This window comes from Arvicanthis niloticus, chromosome 9, assembly GCF_011762505.2.
Source record: "Arvicanthis niloticus isolate mArvNil1 chromosome 9, mArvNil1.pat.X, whole genome shotgun sequence".
NCBI lineage: Eukaryota > Metazoa > Chordata > Mammalia > Rodentia > Muridae > Arvicanthis > Arvicanthis niloticus.
Window position 1 is genome coordinate 83487507 of NC_047666.1, and position 19444 is coordinate 83506950.

The 19444-nt window shown below is 42.3% G+C and overlaps 1 protein-coding gene across 1 annotated transcript; it reads left to right on the forward strand.

The window, feature by feature from the left end:
- Positions 1-1167: 1167 nt before the first annotated feature.
- On the forward strand, positions 1168-8499 carry Med21 (mediator complex subunit 21). Its single transcript, XM_034511239.2, has 4 exons — positions 1168-1253; positions 6477-6591; positions 7241-7341; positions 7986-8499. The coding sequence occupies exons 1-4, from the start codon at positions 1212-1214 to the stop codon at positions 8160-8162; spliced, it is 435 nt and encodes a 144-aa protein (XP_034367130.1). The 5' UTR covers positions 1168-1211; the 3' UTR covers positions 8163-8499.
- Positions 8500-19444: the final 10945 nt, after the last annotated feature.

Consider the following 19444-nt stretch of genomic DNA (forward strand, 5'->3'; position numbering starts at 1 on the left):
AATCACGACTATCTGTTGGCTTAAACCACATCTGAGGAGTCTTCTCTGGTGGATACCTCACCACAGCCTCCTCTGTTAGGATTCACCAGGACTTCCCAGCCTCCAGAACACTGTAGGGAGTCAACATTCTTTGTATTTACTTGTCTGTGTTATTCAGTTGTAGCAACAAAAAACAGACTCACATACCCACCCACCTCCAAGTCCAGGAATGATCAGCCTGGGAACTATGATAAAGTGTTTGTCCGAGGTCCACAAACCAGGTATTTGCAGATTCAGGACTCGTTTCTCATCAGAATATCCCCAGGCTAACAGAAATAACCTTTCTGCTATCACCCTTCACTTGGAAAACTGTCGGGAAGCCCCAGTTCTAAACTTAAATTCTGAAGTTGATCTTCCTGAAGACTGAACCTGCCTAACTTGCTTATTTTCCTGGAACCTCTCTGCTGACCATAGTCTTTCCCTTTCCTCTCTGTTCTTCTTTTCCTCACAGCTTGTGCTGATAACGCACCTCCTACGTTCCAATGCTCTTCTTCCTCCTTTTCACCTTTACCTGTCATCGGTTCCTCGGTTCCTCGGCACAGCGCTGTTTAATGCTTTCCATTTCAGGTGCGTCCGTTCTCCCAGGCACTCCTACTCAGAACTAAAGCAGGAAACTAGTCTCCAGTTGGGTAAGCACCTCCAGCCTCAAACTAACAAGCCACCCTTTTCTAGAAATTTTGAATTCCTGGAGAATGTTAATTTCTTTGATTTAAATGTTGTGAATGGCTGGCTGCGTGTACGCTTTGCGGTATACCTGGGAAGTAAAAGTAAAGGAAGAGTGTCCGTCCCAGATAATGCAAAACAAACGAACGGAAATAAACCCCTCACAAACAAAACACATTGCAGGCCAGCCAGCACTACACAGTGAGGCACAGCCTCAACGAAGCTAACAGACAGGAGGGAGGCAGCGCCGTCCCTTTGCAGGCTCAGTCTAGCGCGGACACGGACCGTGGCGGCTCTGCCCACACGCGCCCCCCTCCCGCACGCCAGCCCTGGATCCCACCGACATGACGTCAGCAGGCCTCAGGATAGCCCCGCCCCTCTCCCCGTGCAGCGTGCTCCCTTGACCACGCCCCTCACGGAGGAGCCCTGTGATTGGCCCAGAGCCGCCATAAATTGGCCAATCGTGCGCGGTCTGGGAGCTTTTGCGCACCCTTGCGTGCGCGGCGAACATGGCGGATCGGCTCACCCAGCTTCAGGACGCAGTGAACTCGGTGAGGGCTTTCCTCGGCTCGGCAGCCTTTCCTTTCTGATGGGAAGAGAGGAGGAAGGGGCGAGGCTTGGTCCCGGGGAGCACGCAGATTGAGGTTGCCGCGGACGGCGCGTGCGGGAGGCCGGTCTCACGGAGGCCACAGGGCGGGGTCTGAGGAGACAGGCCTGTCCTGAGGGGGGACCCTGCCCGGATGCTGTCCTGAGGGGGGACCCGGCCCGGATGCTGTCCTGAGGGGGGACCCGGCCCGGATGCTGTCCTGAGGGGAGACCCGGCCCGGATGCTGTCCTGAGGGGAGACCCGGCCCGGCGGCCTGTCCTGAGGGGGGACCCGGCCCGGATGCTGTCCTGAGGGGGGACCTGGTCACGCACCTGAGGGAGAACCGGGGCTGGGGACTGTCCTGAGGGGGGACCCGGCCCGGATGCTGTCCTGAGGGGGGACCCGGCCCGGATGCTGTCCTGAGGGGGGACCCGGCCCGGATGCTGTCCTGAGGGGGGACCCGGCCCGGATGCTGTCCTGAGGGGAGACCCGGCCCGGATGCTGTCCTGAGGGGAGACCCGGCCCGGATGCTGTCCTGAGGGGAGACCCGGCCCGGATGCTGTCCTGAGGGGAGACCCGGCCCGGCGGCCTGTCCTGAGGGGGGACCCGGCCCGGATGCTGTCCTGAGGGGGGACCTGGTCACGCACCTGAGGGAGAACCGGGGCTGGGGACTGTCCTGAGGGGGGACCCGGCCCGGATGCTGTCCTGAGGGGGGACCCGGCCCGGATGCTGTCCTGAGGGGGGACCCGGCCCGGATGCTGTCCTGAGGGGAGACCCGGCCCGGATGCTGTCCTGAGGGGGGACCCGGCCCGGATGCTGTCCTGAGGGGAGACCCGGCCCGGATGCTGTCCTGAGGGGAGACCCGGCCCGGATGCTGTCCTGAGGGGGAACCCAGCCAGGCGGCCTGTCCTGAGGGAAGGCGGGACCCTCCAGTCTTTCCTGAGTGGGGTGGGATCTGGGTCTTCTTCCGTGAGGAGGTGGGACTCCTGAGGGCCGTGGGACTCGACCCCTCTCCTGAGGAGAGGAACGGGTGGCCTCTCCCGAGGGGACTCAAGGTCGGAGGCCAAGGTGGGTAGGATGGTGGGTAGGGATGCTTCTGGAACCTCCTTTGTGGGGCGGAACAAGCCTAAGCACTTTTGTGTATATCCCCTTCCGTTTCAATTTCAACTTGCCAAATGGATCCCCCTCTGTGATCGCACTTCGGAGGCTGAGACAGGAGGATTGCAGGGAGCTTGGGCCAGCCTGAGCTCCAGTCGGATATCGCAGCTCAGAAAACAAAACACAAACGACCACAACCAAGTGTTGAGTGTTTGTATGAGTGGCCAGGGTGAGGGGCTTACCATGGCTTCTGTAGGCCTTGACTCCTCCGCTCTTTCTGGCGCCAATCGATGGCGAGTAACAGCTAGAGGAGTCTAGATCCTGGTTTCTCCATTTCTTTGCATTTATTTGTTTAAGTCCACTTTAGGATCTTCTCTAAGAGGCTCTTACAGGTAAAAGTGAAGCTCTTGCAGCAATGTACACAAGGGGGATTTTTGTTTTGTTTTGAGGTGGTTTCACTGTGTAGCTCTGGCTGACTTGCACACTGTGGAGACCAGGTTGGCCGTTGAACAACAAGAACAACCAGGAATCAAAATCTACAATAAAACTTCCCGCAAACTCCTAGCTTCTCAAACTTCATCCCTTTTGGCTGTTATTCTTGCTTAATGTACATGCATGGGAAACTGAAAAATACTGAGCCAGGAATGGTGACCCACACCTTTATTCCCTGTAATCCCACCACTCAGGGGGCAGACATAGGCAAATCTGAGTTTGAGGCCAGCCTCAAAGTGAGTTCTAGTACTGTGTACAGCCAGAGCTATGTAGAGAAGACACTGACCCAAACATTAAAAAAAAATTATTACTGCTTATTTCAATTGAGTGCAACAGTTTTCCATTGGTAGTTAAACATCTCTTAGTGTCATTCTGGTTGTAGTTTGATGTAGAAGTGCCTATAGAGTGTAAGCCTACTGAAAAAAAAATTAAATACCTAGTCCCCTGGCCAGTGTTTTTCTAACAAGAATGGTACAACTTGGCTTCTGGGTTAATACATCATCACTTTGAGAGTACTTTGAAATTGTGAATTTACTAGTGGGAAAACTAGTCTACTCTGTGTAAATAAAGTAGTTTTAAAGTTGAGGGGCTATCTGTTAAATGCTGATGAATTCACCAAGGTACATTCTGTTTGCAAAGATTCCCTGGGGTGCCAGCAACCTCTCCCAAGAAAATACTGCTTTGTGGTTTTACAAACCTTGTTTTTCTAATTATTATTGGTTTTACAAATCTTAGTAATGCTGTGTAGGAGCTTATCTCTTAAATATGCATATTCCTGTAGGTTCTGTAGTTAGGATGGTAAGGATATAATATGGTCTTGACTCATCTTAGGAGTACTGATAATTGAGTTAATATGGATGCCTACTGTTTCTATAGGCAATGTGTTTACAAAGAACTACTCGAGCACCTTAGAAAGATGTCATAAACTCAAGAGACTTTTAGATGATGCAAACAAGCCCCATACGTGGCTAGGGAGTTACAGTGAATTGTTTTCAGCTAACGTAGATTGGAACACAGAACACTACTAACATTTGTTCTGTTATCTGGAAACTCCATGAGTACAGAAGCTATGTCATGTTCATCTCTATAATATTTATATACAGTACTTGTCGTGGAGTTGGTTTTTCAATAAATATTTTTGAACAGATAAACAATGGGTCTTGAATGAATTTACAGGACAGAACACATAGCTACTGCACTGAATAAGTTTCATTTGTATTTTTCTTTCTTATGGCAGTGCTGCTAAATAGAATACTGCAACTTAGCAAGCCACCCAGTTAGCCTTTCAATAACAATTCAGAGTTCTGTCATTTATATAATGGTAGCAAAACAATAGAAGTGTTTACTGACTGGAAATAGTAAATGAGGTCTCAGGGGTTAGGACTAGTGAGAACATATGTTTACTTTGTGAATGGTGTGAACTTATATTCTCAAATTACTGAAATGCAGTGCTTTTTTAGTTTTGCTTCTTTTGAGATGGAATCATCTTATGCAACTCTCACTGGCCTAGAACTGTCCACATAGTCCAGGCTGGCCTCAAACTGATAGAAATCTAAGAAATCTAACTGCCTCTGTTTTCGCCTCCTCATGCTGGGATCCTTCATGCCCCAACAACAAATAAAATTTAAGCAACAAGGTTACAACTTGAGCCTTGAATACATTTCTGATAACTTAGGGTAAAATAAATTGTTTTCATTTCAAACACAGTTTTGAGGATATCCTTGAAATTCTTATCCTCCTGCCTCCAGGTCCTGAGATTACAGGTGTATACTACCACCTGAAGTTTAAGCAGTGCTAAGGATCAAACCCAGGGCTTCATGTATGCTATGCAAGCAACCAACTGAACTCTCTATTTCTTTGTGTATATGTGTTTGTGTGGTATATGCAGGTGCACTTAACCTGTGTACATTTATGTAGAGACCAGAGTTGTCCAAGATTATCTTTCTTATTTGTTTGTTTGTTTGTTTGTTTGTTTATGACAAGGTCTTTCAGTGAGCCAAAAGCTCACCTTTTCAGCTATATTAGCTGACCAGTGAGAACTTAGGGTCTCTATTGTGGGTACAGGGAAACTAAATTTGTTCTTGTGCTTACCTAACCTCTATTGTGTTTGTTTGGTGGTTTTGGTTTTAAAAAATTAGCACATGGGGCTGGAGAAAAATGGCTCAGCAGTTACTAGCTTACTGTTCTTTCAGAGGATCTGGGTTTAACTCCCAGCATCCACATAGTGATTCACAACCATCTAAAACTCTAGTCCCAGATAATCTGATGACCTCTGTGGGCACTGAATGCTTGTGGTCCACATACATACATGCAAGCAAAACACCTATATGTGGGAAGCGGCTCTGCTCTCGCCATTACAAGGTGGCACTTGGCATAGGCATTGCTTGAGAGAAAAGATAACTCCATATATGGAGTTGTATGCACTGAGAGGTGTGGTTACCCGATCACCCCACCTCGCGTCATTGAGAGTGGCCAATTAGTGACTTCGTGGCAGCTGCTGATAGGATCAAGGCAATGCTTATAAGGGGCTGAGGGAGCTGGGAAAGGGAAAAGAGAAGAGAAGGAGAGAGAGGAAGCGTGCTGTACAGGGATAGCTGAATAAACCGCTTGAAGAAGAACACGGTTGCCGTTGCCTTATTCCTCGGGTCGGACGTGGGTAGCAACACCTATACACATACATACATACATGCATACATAACTAAAATTAGACTATAAAATGGTTTAGGGGGCTGGCAAAGTGGCTCAGCTCAGTAAGTAAAGACACTTGGCACTAGATCTAACTCAGAACCCACAGACTCTTGTAAAAGTCATTTCATTTTGTATATTAGGATTTGTTGAGTTATGATTTGCAGGAGATTTTTTCTTCTTTTTTTAGTGTGTATGAGGGCTTTTTGCTACATGTATGCATGTGTACCATGTGGGTGCCTGGTGCCATAGAGGCCAGAAGAGGACCTCAGGCCTCTTGAGATAAGAGTTACAGTTGTGGGATGCCCTGTGGGTTCTGGGAGTTGAATCCAGGTCCTCTGCAAAAGCAGCCAGTGTTCTTAACTATTGAACACCTATTTCTTTGTTGCAGTTTGTGTATCTGCTGGGATGGAGATCTTGTTTTATTTGTGAACAGCCTGTTCTTGAGAGCTCAGTCTTCAGAGCCACTCAGAACAAAACACTTATGGCTGAGTCTTTGGTTTTCTTGTGTAGTACAGCCCTGGCTGGCCTTGAGCTCAGAGATCAGCCTGCCTTCACCTCTCAGGTGCTGGCATTAAAGGCACATTCCATTCAACATCGTAGCCTGACTTTCATGTATTGATTCTTTAAGCTAGATTGATGCCAACTTTAATTTTACCTACACTAATACCAAACTTAAGTTTCTTTGTATGATTAAACCGTTTAATTCAAACTAGATGTAATTAAATCCCTGGAAGAGTGAAAGTTTTAGTTGCACAGTCTGTCATTGTTAGTAATAATTTTATCTAAGAATATTCCTTTGTCTGAGGAGTTCGCATAGAGATCATGGGTATGAAGAGATTGTTGCCATTTTTAATAAAATCCTTAACATTGACAATTCTTTGTAACCTTGACTTTTTTTCTTTTTCTCAAGCTTGCAGATCAGTTTTGTAATGCCATTGGTGTATTACAGCAGTGTGGTCCTCCTGCCTCTTTTAGTAACATTCAAACAGCAATTAATAAAGATCAACCAGCCAATCCTACAGAAGGTGAGGTCTGCTTAGTTTGACTGACATTTCTTCTACAATTTATAGCTTCTTTGTAAAAATGTGACTGTGGTTAGAGTATATTACTGTAAGTTTTGCCATAAATGATTTTTTTTACACATCTGTTTATATGGTGTGCCTGCCATAACATGCATGCAAGAGATCAAAGGATCTGGAGTAATTCTCTCCTTCTATTATTTGGGTTCTGGGGATCAAACTTAGGTCATTAGACTTGGTGGCAAGTGCCCTTTGTCTGCAAAGCTATCTCATTGGTCCAGGACTGACTTTATCAGTATAATTAATAAGCCTCATTATTCTGCTTATATTCAATAAAGACTGTTACTTCCTTAGAGGAAAGCTTATATGAGTTAAGCTGAATTTTGCTTTTATGACCTTAATAAGAAAAACATCTCATCTATGGATTCCTTTTTTAAGGTACCAGAATGTTGTCCTAATAAATAAAATGACATGCTAATTCCCAATATGAAGTAACATTAAATGTATAAATAGTATTGACATGCTAAAATTATAGTTTCATAATTGGAATTATTATACAGAAAATTTAGCTGAGCTTTTCTAACTTTATTAATCTTATAATTTCTATTTTTGAAAATGTAAGATTCTGATAATTTAACTTGATGTTTTTCTTCAGAGTATGCCCAGCTTTTTGCAGCATTGATTGCACGAACAGCAAAAGATATTGATGTTTTGATAGATTCCTTACCCAGTGAAGAGTCTACAGCTGCTTTACAGGTAAAACTCTCTGATTAAATTACTAGTAGTAGAAACTTAGAATTAAAGGAGGTTATGATATTCAATTTAATATTAAATTTTAAATGGGAGGTATTTGAGGCTTTACTTGGTTTTATGAGGGTTTTTTGTTTGTTTTGTTTTTTGTTTTTTGTTTTTTTGGTAGTCAAATCCAAGATCTTACATACCAGGCAAACACTATGTCTCTGAGCTATACCTCAGGCTTACTTGGGAGATTTGTTAACTGAGCTAGCACAGCCCCTGGAAGATTGTGCTGTAAGGTTGGTCAATTTTGACTTAAAGGATAAGATCAGGTGTGTTCAAGGTGGTATTGACATTGAACAATTTTGATCTTTGGCAGAAGACTCCTACCTAACTTTGTTTAACTAGCAAAGAGTGAGTGGAGAGTGGCATTCTGAATGGGGAATAAAACAATATCTTCAAGCAGTGCAAGTAGAACATATATGTACACCTATATATTCTCATTGAAAATTAGTCTTTTAATAAGTCATATAGAAAAAAAATTAAGTTGATAGAATACCTGCTACTAAAGATAAAACAATGGTTGGAAAGGCATTCTGATTTTAAAATAAATACTTGTCTGTCCATTTCATCTCTGAATATATTAACATTCATGTCTTACAAAGGCTGCTAGCTTATATAAGCTAGAAGAAGAAAATCACGAAGCTGCTACATGTCTGGAGGATGTTGTTTATCGGGGAGACATGCTTCTGGAGAAGATTCAAAGTGCACTTGCTGACATCGCACAGTCACAGCTGAAGACCAGAAGTGTTACCCATAGTCAGTCTCTCCCAGACTCATAGCATCAACAGCTAAGATATGATGGAGAAAAGAACTGTTTGACTGCTGACAAGCATTGACATTCTTACTGTTTGACAGCAGTAAGAATGCTGCATCAGATGTAATCCTTACCAACAGCTATAGAACATCATATGCTACGACTGTGTTGCCTTTTTTTAGCTAGTTTTCACCGTGTTCTGTTTTCACTCTTGATAAGTAAAAAGCTTTAAAATTACAACTAAATCATCTTCAGACATCATTATGCCATCATTTTTTATCTGACTAGAATTTCCAGGATACTAATAAGGTTCATGATATAATTGAACAGATATTCAATAAAGCTCTTTGTTGTTTTGTGTATGTGGTTTTTGTTTGTCCTTTTTTGTGCAGTGTGGAGATGGAACCCAGATCTTGTACATCTTGTGTATGCTAGGTAAGCGCTTTGCCACTGGGCCATACTTTCCCCAGTTCTGACTTTTATTGTATTATTGTAGCCCTTCCACAGATCAAAATAACCTTAAAGGCAGAGATATGGTATATTTCAATTTAGATATGTGTCCTTCCTCTTCAGAGGTGGCACCATATAAATTTGTACTTTGATCTAAAGTTTCTGAAAGTGTTTAGAGAAACAATTAGAAAATAGAACATAGTCACCTGCTCATCTGTGGAAAGCTTTCCTCCAAAGTGTCCCACATTCTAGTTTGTCTCTGCCTTTGTCTTGACAAGTTTTTACTGTCCGTGGAATTCCAATGTTTGAGAGTTTTTCCATCCTAAACCATGTTTAAATAATTTTAACCTGCATTCTCCATATTCTTAATTTACATGTCTTCATAGTCATATTTCTTGAATTGTGGATTCTTTCTCACTCTGTACCTGAAAGGACTTTGATATTTAAAAAGTTTTTAAAGGTTTATTCATTTTATATGTTTTGCCAGCATTTGTATATGTACACCATGCATGTGCTTGGTGCTTCAGAGCTTGGAAGAAGGTATCAGATCCCTTGGAACTGGGGTTGTGGGTGTTTTGTACCAGGCTGTGGGTGCTAGAAATCGAAGCCTGGTCCTCTGCAGGATCAACAAGTGCTCTTACTTTGTGTGTCCAGCCCTCTTCCTGTTCTTACTAACAAGTAAACCTTTACTGTTGTAATTTGATCAGTGACTTCTGTATATCAATCAGTATGTGTGTATGTACACACATTTAAACTATGTGTCAGTGCATACAGCAGTAACAGTATGTTTTTTCCATCTTACTTGAGTTTGTAATTGCTGATATTTGTATGAGCATTTGCAATTGTGATTACTTACCCACCTCTTGGATCTCACTGTTTGTTGTCTATAGTCTTAAGTTTCTGAAGAACCCTTGAGAAAAATATCCAGAGCATTCTGACCCATATTTCCTTTGGAATTGAGCTCTTTATGGTTCTTGAGAAATACTGTGTTTCAAAGTTCAGGAGCACCAGCCCTAGCTATAAAAGTTAAAACAACTTACTGCCTAAGCATAGACAATTTTTTAACTTTTGATTTTTTTTGTTAAAACACTTTCTATGGCAGTCATTTTTTATTAAATCTTATAAAACCTGTCAATAGCATATTGCCCTTGTTTATGAGGGGTTTGGTTTTTAATCTCCTACCTCCCTCACCACTCAATTGAATTTAAGGAGCCATTTCATAGTGAATATCTTTTACTACCATTCCTGACAAAGTGTTTGCCTGCATATATGTCTACATACCATGTGTGTACCTGGTATCCCCAGAGGCCAAAAAAGGGTATTAAATCTGGAACTGGAGTTACAAATTGTTGGAAGCCACCATAATAGGCACTGGAAACTGAACCTAGGTCTCTTTGTTTTTCAAAAATCTTCTCTCGCTCTTCTCTCTTCTCTCTTCTCCTCTCCTCCTCCTCCTCCTCCTCCTCCTTCTCCCCCTCCCCCTCCCCTCCCCCTTCTCTCTTCTCTCTTCTCTCTTCTTCCTCTCTCTCTCTCTGTCTCTCTCTCTCTGTCTCTCTCTCTCTGTTTCTCTCTCTCTCTCTCTCTCTCTCTCTCTCTCTCTCTCTCTCTCTCTCTCTCTCTCTCTCTCTCTCCCTCTCTTTCTTTCCAGAGCTGAGGACCAAACCCAGGACCTTGTGCACTGAGCTAAATCCCTACCCCTTTCAAAACCTCTATCTCCTGGAGTCTGGGCCTGCCCTTCTCTGTATACTAAGAATATTCTGGGATCTTGCTTCCATTAACTCATCCTTCTGACTAGACACTTTTTAAGAAGTCAGGTGACTACATGTGAGAAGTGAACTTTTTCTATGGGCTATCATTTACTACAAGACATTTAGAGACTGGAGAAATGGCTCAGTAATTAAGATCACTGGCTACTCTTCCAGAGGTCCTAAGTTCAATTTCCAGCAACCACATGGTGGCTCACAACCATCTGTAATGGGAGCTGATGCCCTCTTCTGGTGTTCATGAAGAGACCTATAGTATACTCATATACACTAAATAGATAGATAGATAGATAGATAGATAGATAGATAGATAGATAGATAGATAGATAAGTGCTTTCATTTAGTGGTATCAGAACAAATCCAGATTTCTGTCTCTAAGGATTTGTCCTCCTATTTTTAATTGTGCCAAGATTACTAGTAAGGTAGGTTCAAAGGCATATAGCCATGAAAATGAGACCTGTTGGTATTACAGTAAGTAATGGTTTGGTCAGGGAATTGGCATACTCACAAAACTCAAAGGTTGGGGGTAAGTAAAGGATCAAAAGGAAAAAGACAGTGTCATCCTAAAGATGTGTACAAGCATTTAAAAGATTGTGACAAGTGTGGCATCAAACAGAACATAAAGGAAAACTTGGGAAGAGTCTTGTGAAAACTGCTGCTGCTTAGACCTTGCTGCCTGTGAAGAAACTACTGCATCGCTGGCATGGGGCCAAGTTCCTGATGCTGTCTGCTCACTGAATAACTTTGTGCTTCAACAATTGGAACCCACAACATCTTGCAGCACTAGCCACCGCCTTGTCAGAATTCCTTTCTTCAGCCAACTCTAACCATGGTAACATTAAATAGATGTCTGTAATTCTATGCAGGGCTTACATACACCTCTAATCCCAGCTCTTGGGACAAGCAGATCTCGAGGCCAGCCTGGTCTACAAAGTGAGTTCCAGGACAGCCAGAGCTACACATAAACTCTGCCTTAAAAAAACAAAAAACAAAAAACAAAAAACTTGCATGTCAACATGGATACTTCATGAAGTTAGAGATTTTTATTTGTAGTTTTGATGGTGGTGGTAGTGTGTGACTAAAATTGAATCCAGAACCTTGTGCTTCCTTTTTTTTTTTTTTTTGATTTTTCGAGACAGGGTTTCCTCTGTGTAGTCCTAGCTGTCCTGGAACTGACTCTGTAGACCAGGCTGGCCTCGAACTCAGAAATCCACCTGCCTCTGCCTCCCAAGTGCTGGGATTAAAGGCGTGTGCCACCACCGCCCAGCAACCTTGTGCTTCCTAGACAAAGACTCTACCTCTGACCTATATCCACAGAACTCTTTTTACTGTTAATATTGAGATCATGTCTCAGCAAGTTGCCCTGATCTCACTGAGCCCAAGCAGGCCTTGAATTTGCTGTTTTCTGCATCTCCTGAGTAGCGAGGAGAACAGGTATATACTGCCAGGGCCAGCTGAAGTTACTGATTTCTTATGCAAGATTTTTTGGTTTTGTTTTGTTTTGAGACAGGGTCTTTCTACATAGCTGTGGCTATCCTGAACTCACTATGTAAAATGAGTCCTGAGCCATCTCTCCAGTACAACAATGAAGTGAGCATCCTCTAGATCCTTCCAAAGAATATAGGACTGTCTGTCCATCAATATATACATTTTAGAGATCACAGAGTGGAAACCTTAGGACTTGAGAATGTGATATGATCATCTGTTGAAGAATCAAGTGGAACCTGGCCCTTATACTAAATCTAATCTCAGGACTGGGGAGGCAGAGGCAGGAGGATTGTCGTGAGTTAAAGGCCAGCCTGGGCTACATAGTGAGTTTCAGACAGTCGAGGCTAACTAGGGATATTAGCCATCTCAAAAGAAATAAGCAAAAATATCACACCCCTCAAACAAAGGGGATGGAGCCTAAATATTCTACTCCCTCAGAGAGACAATCAGAGCCCTTTAAACTGTCTCCCAATGCCATGCAAGTCTGACTTGTTCTAACTAAGTCTAAGTTCTCCCTTAGTTGACATGTCAACAAAACACCGTCTATTACCTATAAGGCTTCTGTCTTTGGTGCTCTTCCCTCAGGTACCCCCTGTACTTGGTTGTCCTGGGGTCAGCTTTCTTCTTACCTGTATAAAAGGGACCTCAGAGATCATTCCTTACTGGAGGAGGTAACTCATCCATGCTACCCATCCCCTTCAACCCTTGATTGTAATCCTGTTGTTCATAATCCTGTGGCTGAGCTTCCTACACTGCTGTGCTCTTAGTAACTAGAACAGAACCTGACATAGCAACAGTCAAACCTGTTTCTGTGATCAAACCATAAAAGGAAGTCAAAGATTACCCAGCGTCTACTAACTAGTCATATTTTATCGATAGGGCATAGCTAACCATCAAGGCACAAATAATTATCCCTATTGCTTAAAACTTTCTGAGATCAGAGAAAAGGACACTCTGATTTATTCAGGGCCCTAAGTATTGCACAAAAAGCAGCACACCAATCTCAATTTGAATATAAATAAAAACAAGGAAATATTAGCAGATTAAATCATGAGTTCTATTAAATGGGAGGGGTGAAATGTCTCACTGGTTAATAGTCCTTGGTGATAAATCATGAGAGCCCAAGTTCGGATTCAAGCACCCATGTAACAAGCCAGGCACGTGCAAACAGTAAATCTAGCTCTGAGGGATTGGATGTCCTCCTCTGGCTTGCACATGCACACATAGGCAGGCGTACTTTCGCAGACACGGAATAAAATTAAAATTTTTTTTCAGACAAGATCTCACTGTATAACCCTGGCTGGTCTCGAACAATGTATAGATTTGGCCAGCCTCAAACTCAGAGATCTGTTTCTGTTTCCCAATTGCTCACAGTAAAGGTGTGGACCACCATGCCTGATTATAATAATTTGGGAGGTGCTCTCTGCTTCCTGACTGCATGCAATGTGACTTGCTGCCTCGAGAAGCTCTTGCCACCATGACGCCTCTGCTATGACTGTCTGTGCCCTTGAACAGTGAGCCAAAATAAACTCTTCCTTAAATTTTTGTTTTTTGATTTTTTTGAGATAGCATCTTATTCTGTAGCCCAGGCTGACCTGTCGTATTAATCCTCCTACCTTAGCTTCTCAAGTGCTGGAATTAAAGTTCTGTTTTCTGTTTGTTTGAGACAGGCTTTTTGCTATGCTGTGTTGTATACAAGCTGTCCTTGAACTCACTATATAGCCCAGGGTATCCTCAAATTCTTGATCTTCTTTTCTCTGCCTATGGAGTGCTGGAATTATAGGCCTGCACTACCACACCCAATTATCAGTACACCAGTAACAAAGAAACTGGGTATAGTAGCATGTGCCTTTAACTCCACCACTTGGGAGGAGCTCTGATCAAGGCCAACTACAGTGAGACCTTGTGTCCAAATAAGAATAAGAACAGCACAAAGCAACCTTTATGATAAAGATCTAAATAGGAAAAAGGAGTGGTCAGCCCTGTACCCCTGGAAGACTCCCTAGCCCCTCCTGATGAAAACTGTTCTAATAACAGTTCAGACAGGAAATGCAGCATGTAAGAGTGGATCCTGTAGAAAGTGATGCTATAGTGCCATGTAGGTCCAAGGTTGCACCCCTTGTCTCTGCTCTCAGAACTGTAGACACAGGTGGACTAGGCTCTCAATGCAGAAGCAGGGAATCAACAGCTGCTTTGGGAGGACAGCAGACAGTGGGAGTCAGTCCCAGGTGGGACTGACCTGGGGAGAGGACGGAAACAAGCCCTTTGTCTATTTGTTGGATCAGCTCAAGCTGCTGAGTTCAAATGGGTCTGGGTCAAGTAGCAGCTAGGGAGACAAATACAACCTTGCGTTTGGATGTTAGACGTTCGCCTATTCCTCTTCCCACCATGATCCCTTGGTGAAATTCCAGCTCCTTGGAGACTGTTGTTCGCATAGTCTGATAACTGAAGGGAGGAACAAAGTGTCTCCCTGTATAATATCTTCACTCCTGCCAGAGAAGGAATGGTCTCCCAGGAAGAGATTTCATGGCCCTGATCAGATGTCAGAAGCTTGCAGGAGAAAATAGACAATGGTGGGTCAGTGATGGGCAGGACCTCAGGGAGCGGGACACTGCTCTGCTGGGGATGGGTGGCCAAGCCAGGCCTTGCTCTGACTCCGAGAACTCTGGTAACTCTGTGAAGCATAGACACTCAGGGCAATGAGAATATAATAGAAACTGAAATTCAGAACATAATGGAGGAAGATAAACGTATCCAGCTGAGACAGCATTAATGTTAAAACAAGCATATGGCAGAAAAAGAAGAGTTGGAATTTAAAGTCATAAAATCAGCAGGCAAGTTTGGCCAAGGGAAAAGAGTGCCATACATCAATAATATTAAACAAAAGGTCAAAGTGTAGCATTGATGATAGAACATTGAAGACATTGGAAGTTACGGTGCGTGCTAATAAACCTGAAAATGCTGACAAGAAGGACATTCCTAAAAACTAACTCAGTAAGTGGGCCCAAGCAGATGCAGCATAACACCTCGTTAGGCATTAAGAGATGTAAACAATAATTAAAACTTACCCACAAATAAAGCACCAAGCTAGAGTTTTGATAAGTTTTACCATGCATTCAAAATTGGTCATTGGGGCTGGAGAGATGGCTCAGCAATGAAGAACATGTATAACTCTTGCAGAGGACCTGAGTTCAACACACACACAAATCTAGCTGTGCATAGTGGTACACACTTTTAATTCCATCCCTTGGGGGGCAGAGGCAGGCAGATCTCTGTGACTGGGCTAGCCTGGTCTGCATTGTGAGTTTCAGGCCAGCCAGGGCTACATATTGAGACTCTGTCTCAAAATAAATAAAACTTAATAATATTAATATTTAAAAACTGTTATCTTTGAATTCCAGTTTTGCACAAAATATAGGCAAAGCCAATTGCCAAGGTTTGATAGTGGTAGTCCAAAAATAAAAATTACAGCCTATTTCACTACTAAATTTGAAAAATATCAGCAAATCAAACTCAATGGCAATTTGGGAATTGAATGCCTGATGCTGAATCAATGTTTAATCTCAGGAATGAATTCATGGCAGTTTTACCTTTAGAAAATAAGTAACTTCATATTTGCTAGTTTAGATAATCATTTTTTAAATGACTATTCAATGATCACTTCAAAATGTAATAATGTATTTTGCAATTAATGAAATTGTTGATTCAGTTAAACATGATGATGTAACTTAAAACACTAGTAGATTAAAATGAGAGTCATACAATAATCCGTTTTGATGCAGGACAAGTATTTTGTAAAAATCTATATATTAAAAAACCTTTTAGTAAAGGAAAAACAGATAGTATTTTTATATATAAAGTACAGGGCTGGTGAGATGGCTTGATGGCTGCTCTTTAGAGGTCCTGAGTTCAATTCCCATCACCCACATGGTGGCCCCCAGCCATCTGTAACTGTAGTCCATAGGATCCAGTGCCCTCTTCTGGTGTGCAGATGTACCTGCAGTCAAAACACCTATATACATAGATTATACAAATAAGTGGATACTTTAAAAAATAAAGTATAATAAAGTATGTGTAAACCATAGCACACATCATACTGTGAGGTCAGATGCATTCCTCAGAAAACCTGAGATCTAGGTACAGTAATAACCACATCTATATCTCTTTGTTGCTGTGACTGTCACCAAGACTTTGAAGCACAAAACAATTTAAAATTGTAGTATCTTTGAAAGTGAAGCAAAACTTATTTAAAGCCAACTGAAGGAACCTGATATAGGGTACACTTGGGAGGCTGAGGCAGGAGGATTTCAAATGTGAGGTAAACTTGAGTTATACAAAGAAATTTGGGCAACCAGGTTTGTATAGTAAGATTTCAATCTTAGAAAACAAACAAAACATTAAATAAATATAGAATATTGATATAGAGAAAATAAAGGACAATCCATAGTTAAATTTGAATAAGTTTGACACACATAAACATAACAAACTGGCAACAACTGGTAGGAAAAACTTTTCAGTAGCATTAACCACAAGAATTCAAGGAAAAGCTGGGCAGTGGTGGCGTATGCTGTTAATCCTCAAACTCAAGAGGCAGAGGCAGGCTATTCTATGAGAGTCTGAGGCTAGCTTGGTCTACAGAGTGAGTTCTAGAAAAGCCAGGAACTATACAGAGAAACTCTGTCTTGAAAAACAAAACAAAACAAACAAACAAAAAATCAAGGAATAAACCCGGTGGAAGTGTAAGAGTAGAGTAAACATGACAAAGTGGAAAAAAATTATAAATCACTAAAAGATTTCAAAACTAAACAAGAGTTGGTGTCATGGTGTTTATTGTTCACCAATTTTCTTCAAGTCCAAATTTTACACAATTTCAGTTAAATTTCCAGCATGGATTTTTGTGGAATTTAACACGTTCTTTCCAAAATGTACAAGGAAGTTTGAAGGGCCGAAGGTGTCCCAGATCCAGGAGCCTCGGATGTGGCTCAGTGCTAGAGATTGCCGACCACATTCAAGGCCCTGTATTCAACCCCAGCCACAGCCTCTCCTTTATACAGAGTTAGATCAATTGATCAACACAAGAAATCAGAAGGATAAAACATCTGCATCGTCTGCACAGATACTTGAACTTTGCTTGTAACAGGAGATGTTGCAAGTCACTGAAGAAAACACCTGTTTACATATGAGATATATATATATATGCATGTATGTATGTCGTGTGTGTATATAATGTATGCATATACACAACATATGTGTTATATAGTATTACATCTATTATTCATCCACATATGTGCTGTATATAGTACATACATTTGTATATATATTATACACACCACACATGCGCACACACACATGTGCGTTGTACTTTAAAGTCAGTGCTTATGGGGGTCAGGGAAGTTAAAATGCTCAGGTTAAACAGTGACGATAGCTTCGCAAGTCTGTGAATATATTAAAAACTTCATTGTGTCGTTTTAAAGTGTGAGTTTCACATTATGTGAGATAAATGTGAGAACATTTAAAATTCAGACTGGATATATAGGTGACTGGTACAGTAGTAACTGCTTATAGAATGTGCAGGCCCTGGGCTTGGGCTGAGTTTTAGAAATCAATCTGTCTATCCACCTGTAAATAATATTCATGCCAAACACATTAAAAACTTCCACTTAGCCAGGTACACCTTTAATCCCAGCACCACTTGGGAGGCAGAGGCAAGAGGACCTCTGAGTTTGAGGCCAGCTTGGTCTGTAGAGCAGAACAACCAGGGCTACACAGAGAAAAACCAAAACAACAAAAAACCTTCCATATCAAGAAGACCACAAGAGGGCAGTTTGACCTTGAGTTTGAACCCTACTCGGGGCCCTGACTGGGGCGTGCTGTTTCCTGACACTCAGGGGACCAGATTAGCTACTTGGTAGCAGCATCAGAAAACTGCTTTCCCTGAAGTCCGCTAATGCTAATGAAAACCAATCTTACGATTCCACTAGGACTAGCATCATGCTAGAAGCGGAAACTCACATACAATCATCAAATATTCATCTTTTTTCCCTTTTAACAAAAAACCAAAGTGTGTAGACACATATTCATGGTAAGAAAGTTTAAGCCTGCCACAGAAAGGTTAAGCCCTGGGACTGAGTGCAATGTCACTTAGAGCATTTGACATGAGAAGTTATTTGAGTGCACATACAACATGTACCCAAACCTCACAGTCTATTGCTTCAGTGTAAAGGGACATCCAATATAGAATCTGCACCTCTCTGCCAGACACCGATCTCTCCGACTGAACACCTCTCTGCTGGTACGCCTCTCTGAAGCGTTTTGGCAACAGATATTTAGAAATATTTTCATTGCTTTGTGTGTTTTTGTCAAAAATGATGTATGCCATCAAAAAAAAAAATCTGTGTGACTACTTAAGGCAGCTCTATACCCATTCATCTGATCTATTTTTAAATCTTCCAAAGTTACCTTTGAACCCTTTCATTTAAACTATGAGCATACAAACACTTTGCTTTTGAAATTTAAAATTTCATTTATAATCGTGTGTGTGTGTGTGTGTGTATGTGTGTATGTGTGTGTGCGCGCGCGCTGCTGTGCTTACTGGTGCTTGTGCATGTGTAGGCCAGAGATTGACAACAGGATATCTTCCTCACTGACTTCACTACCTTATTTTATTTTACTGATGGCAGAGGTAGACATCTGTGTGAATTCAAGACCAGCCTCATCTACATAGCAAGCTCCAGGACAACAAGGGTTATATACAGTAAACCCTGTCCCAAATTCTTTTAAAAATTTTTATGTGTATGAGTGTTTTGCCAGCATGTGCATTCACCGTGTGAGTGCACTGCCTGTGGGCTCAGAACAGGGCATTGAATCCCCTTGAGCCAGAAGTGTAATCAGGAGCAAGCCACCATCTGGGTGCTGTGAACTGAATCCGGGTCCTCTAGAAAAGGACCCAGCCTCTTTAGCACTGAGACATCTCTTTAGCCTCCACTTATTTTTTGAGGCACAGTCTCTCACTAAACCTGAAGGTCACCATTTTAACTAGACTGGCTGGCCAGTAAGCCCCCAGGATTTACATGTCTCTGCCCTTCTGTGTGGGGTTACAGGCGCATGCAGCCAGGCCTGCTGCCTTTTCCCCCTTGGTCCTGGGATCCGAACTCAGATCTTTTGTTTATGCAACTTACAACTGAGCCATCTCTCAGCCCCAATTTCAGTAAAAATATTTTTTGTAATAGATGGACTGAGAAACTAATACTCTGACTTAGTACATGAGGCAGATTTTTATTGTAAATGAATAACTCTTTGCAAGACTCTTTAGAATATGAGGGTCATTAATAATAATATTAAACTAAACCTATCAGTGAATTTAATATCACTTTGTTCCATGACATAAAACCCCTGATTTCATAATAACAAAGGGTATTGTGTTTTTGTTGTTGTTGTTTTGTTGTTCTTTTTTCAAGACAGGGTTTCTCTGTGTATCCCTGGTTGTCCTGGAACTCACTCTGTAGACCAGGCTGGCCTTGAACTCAGAAATCCACCTCCCAAGTGCTGGGATTGAAGGCTTGTGCTACCACCGTCCAGTAGGGTATTACGTTTATTTCACTAAAAT

Coding starts and splice junctions, on each gene's coding strand:
- Med21 (XM_034511239.2), top strand. CDS start 1,212: ATGGCGGATCGGCTCACCCAGCTTCAGGACGCAGTGAACTCG. Junction 1,254..6,476: donor TTCAGGACGCAGTGAACTCG/GTGAGGGCTTTC, acceptor CTTTTTCTCAAG/CTTGCAGATCAGTTTTGTAA. Junction 6,592..7,240: donor ACCAGCCAATCCTACAGAAG/GTGAGGTCTGCT, acceptor GTTTTTCTTCAG/AGTATGCCCAGCTTTTTGCA.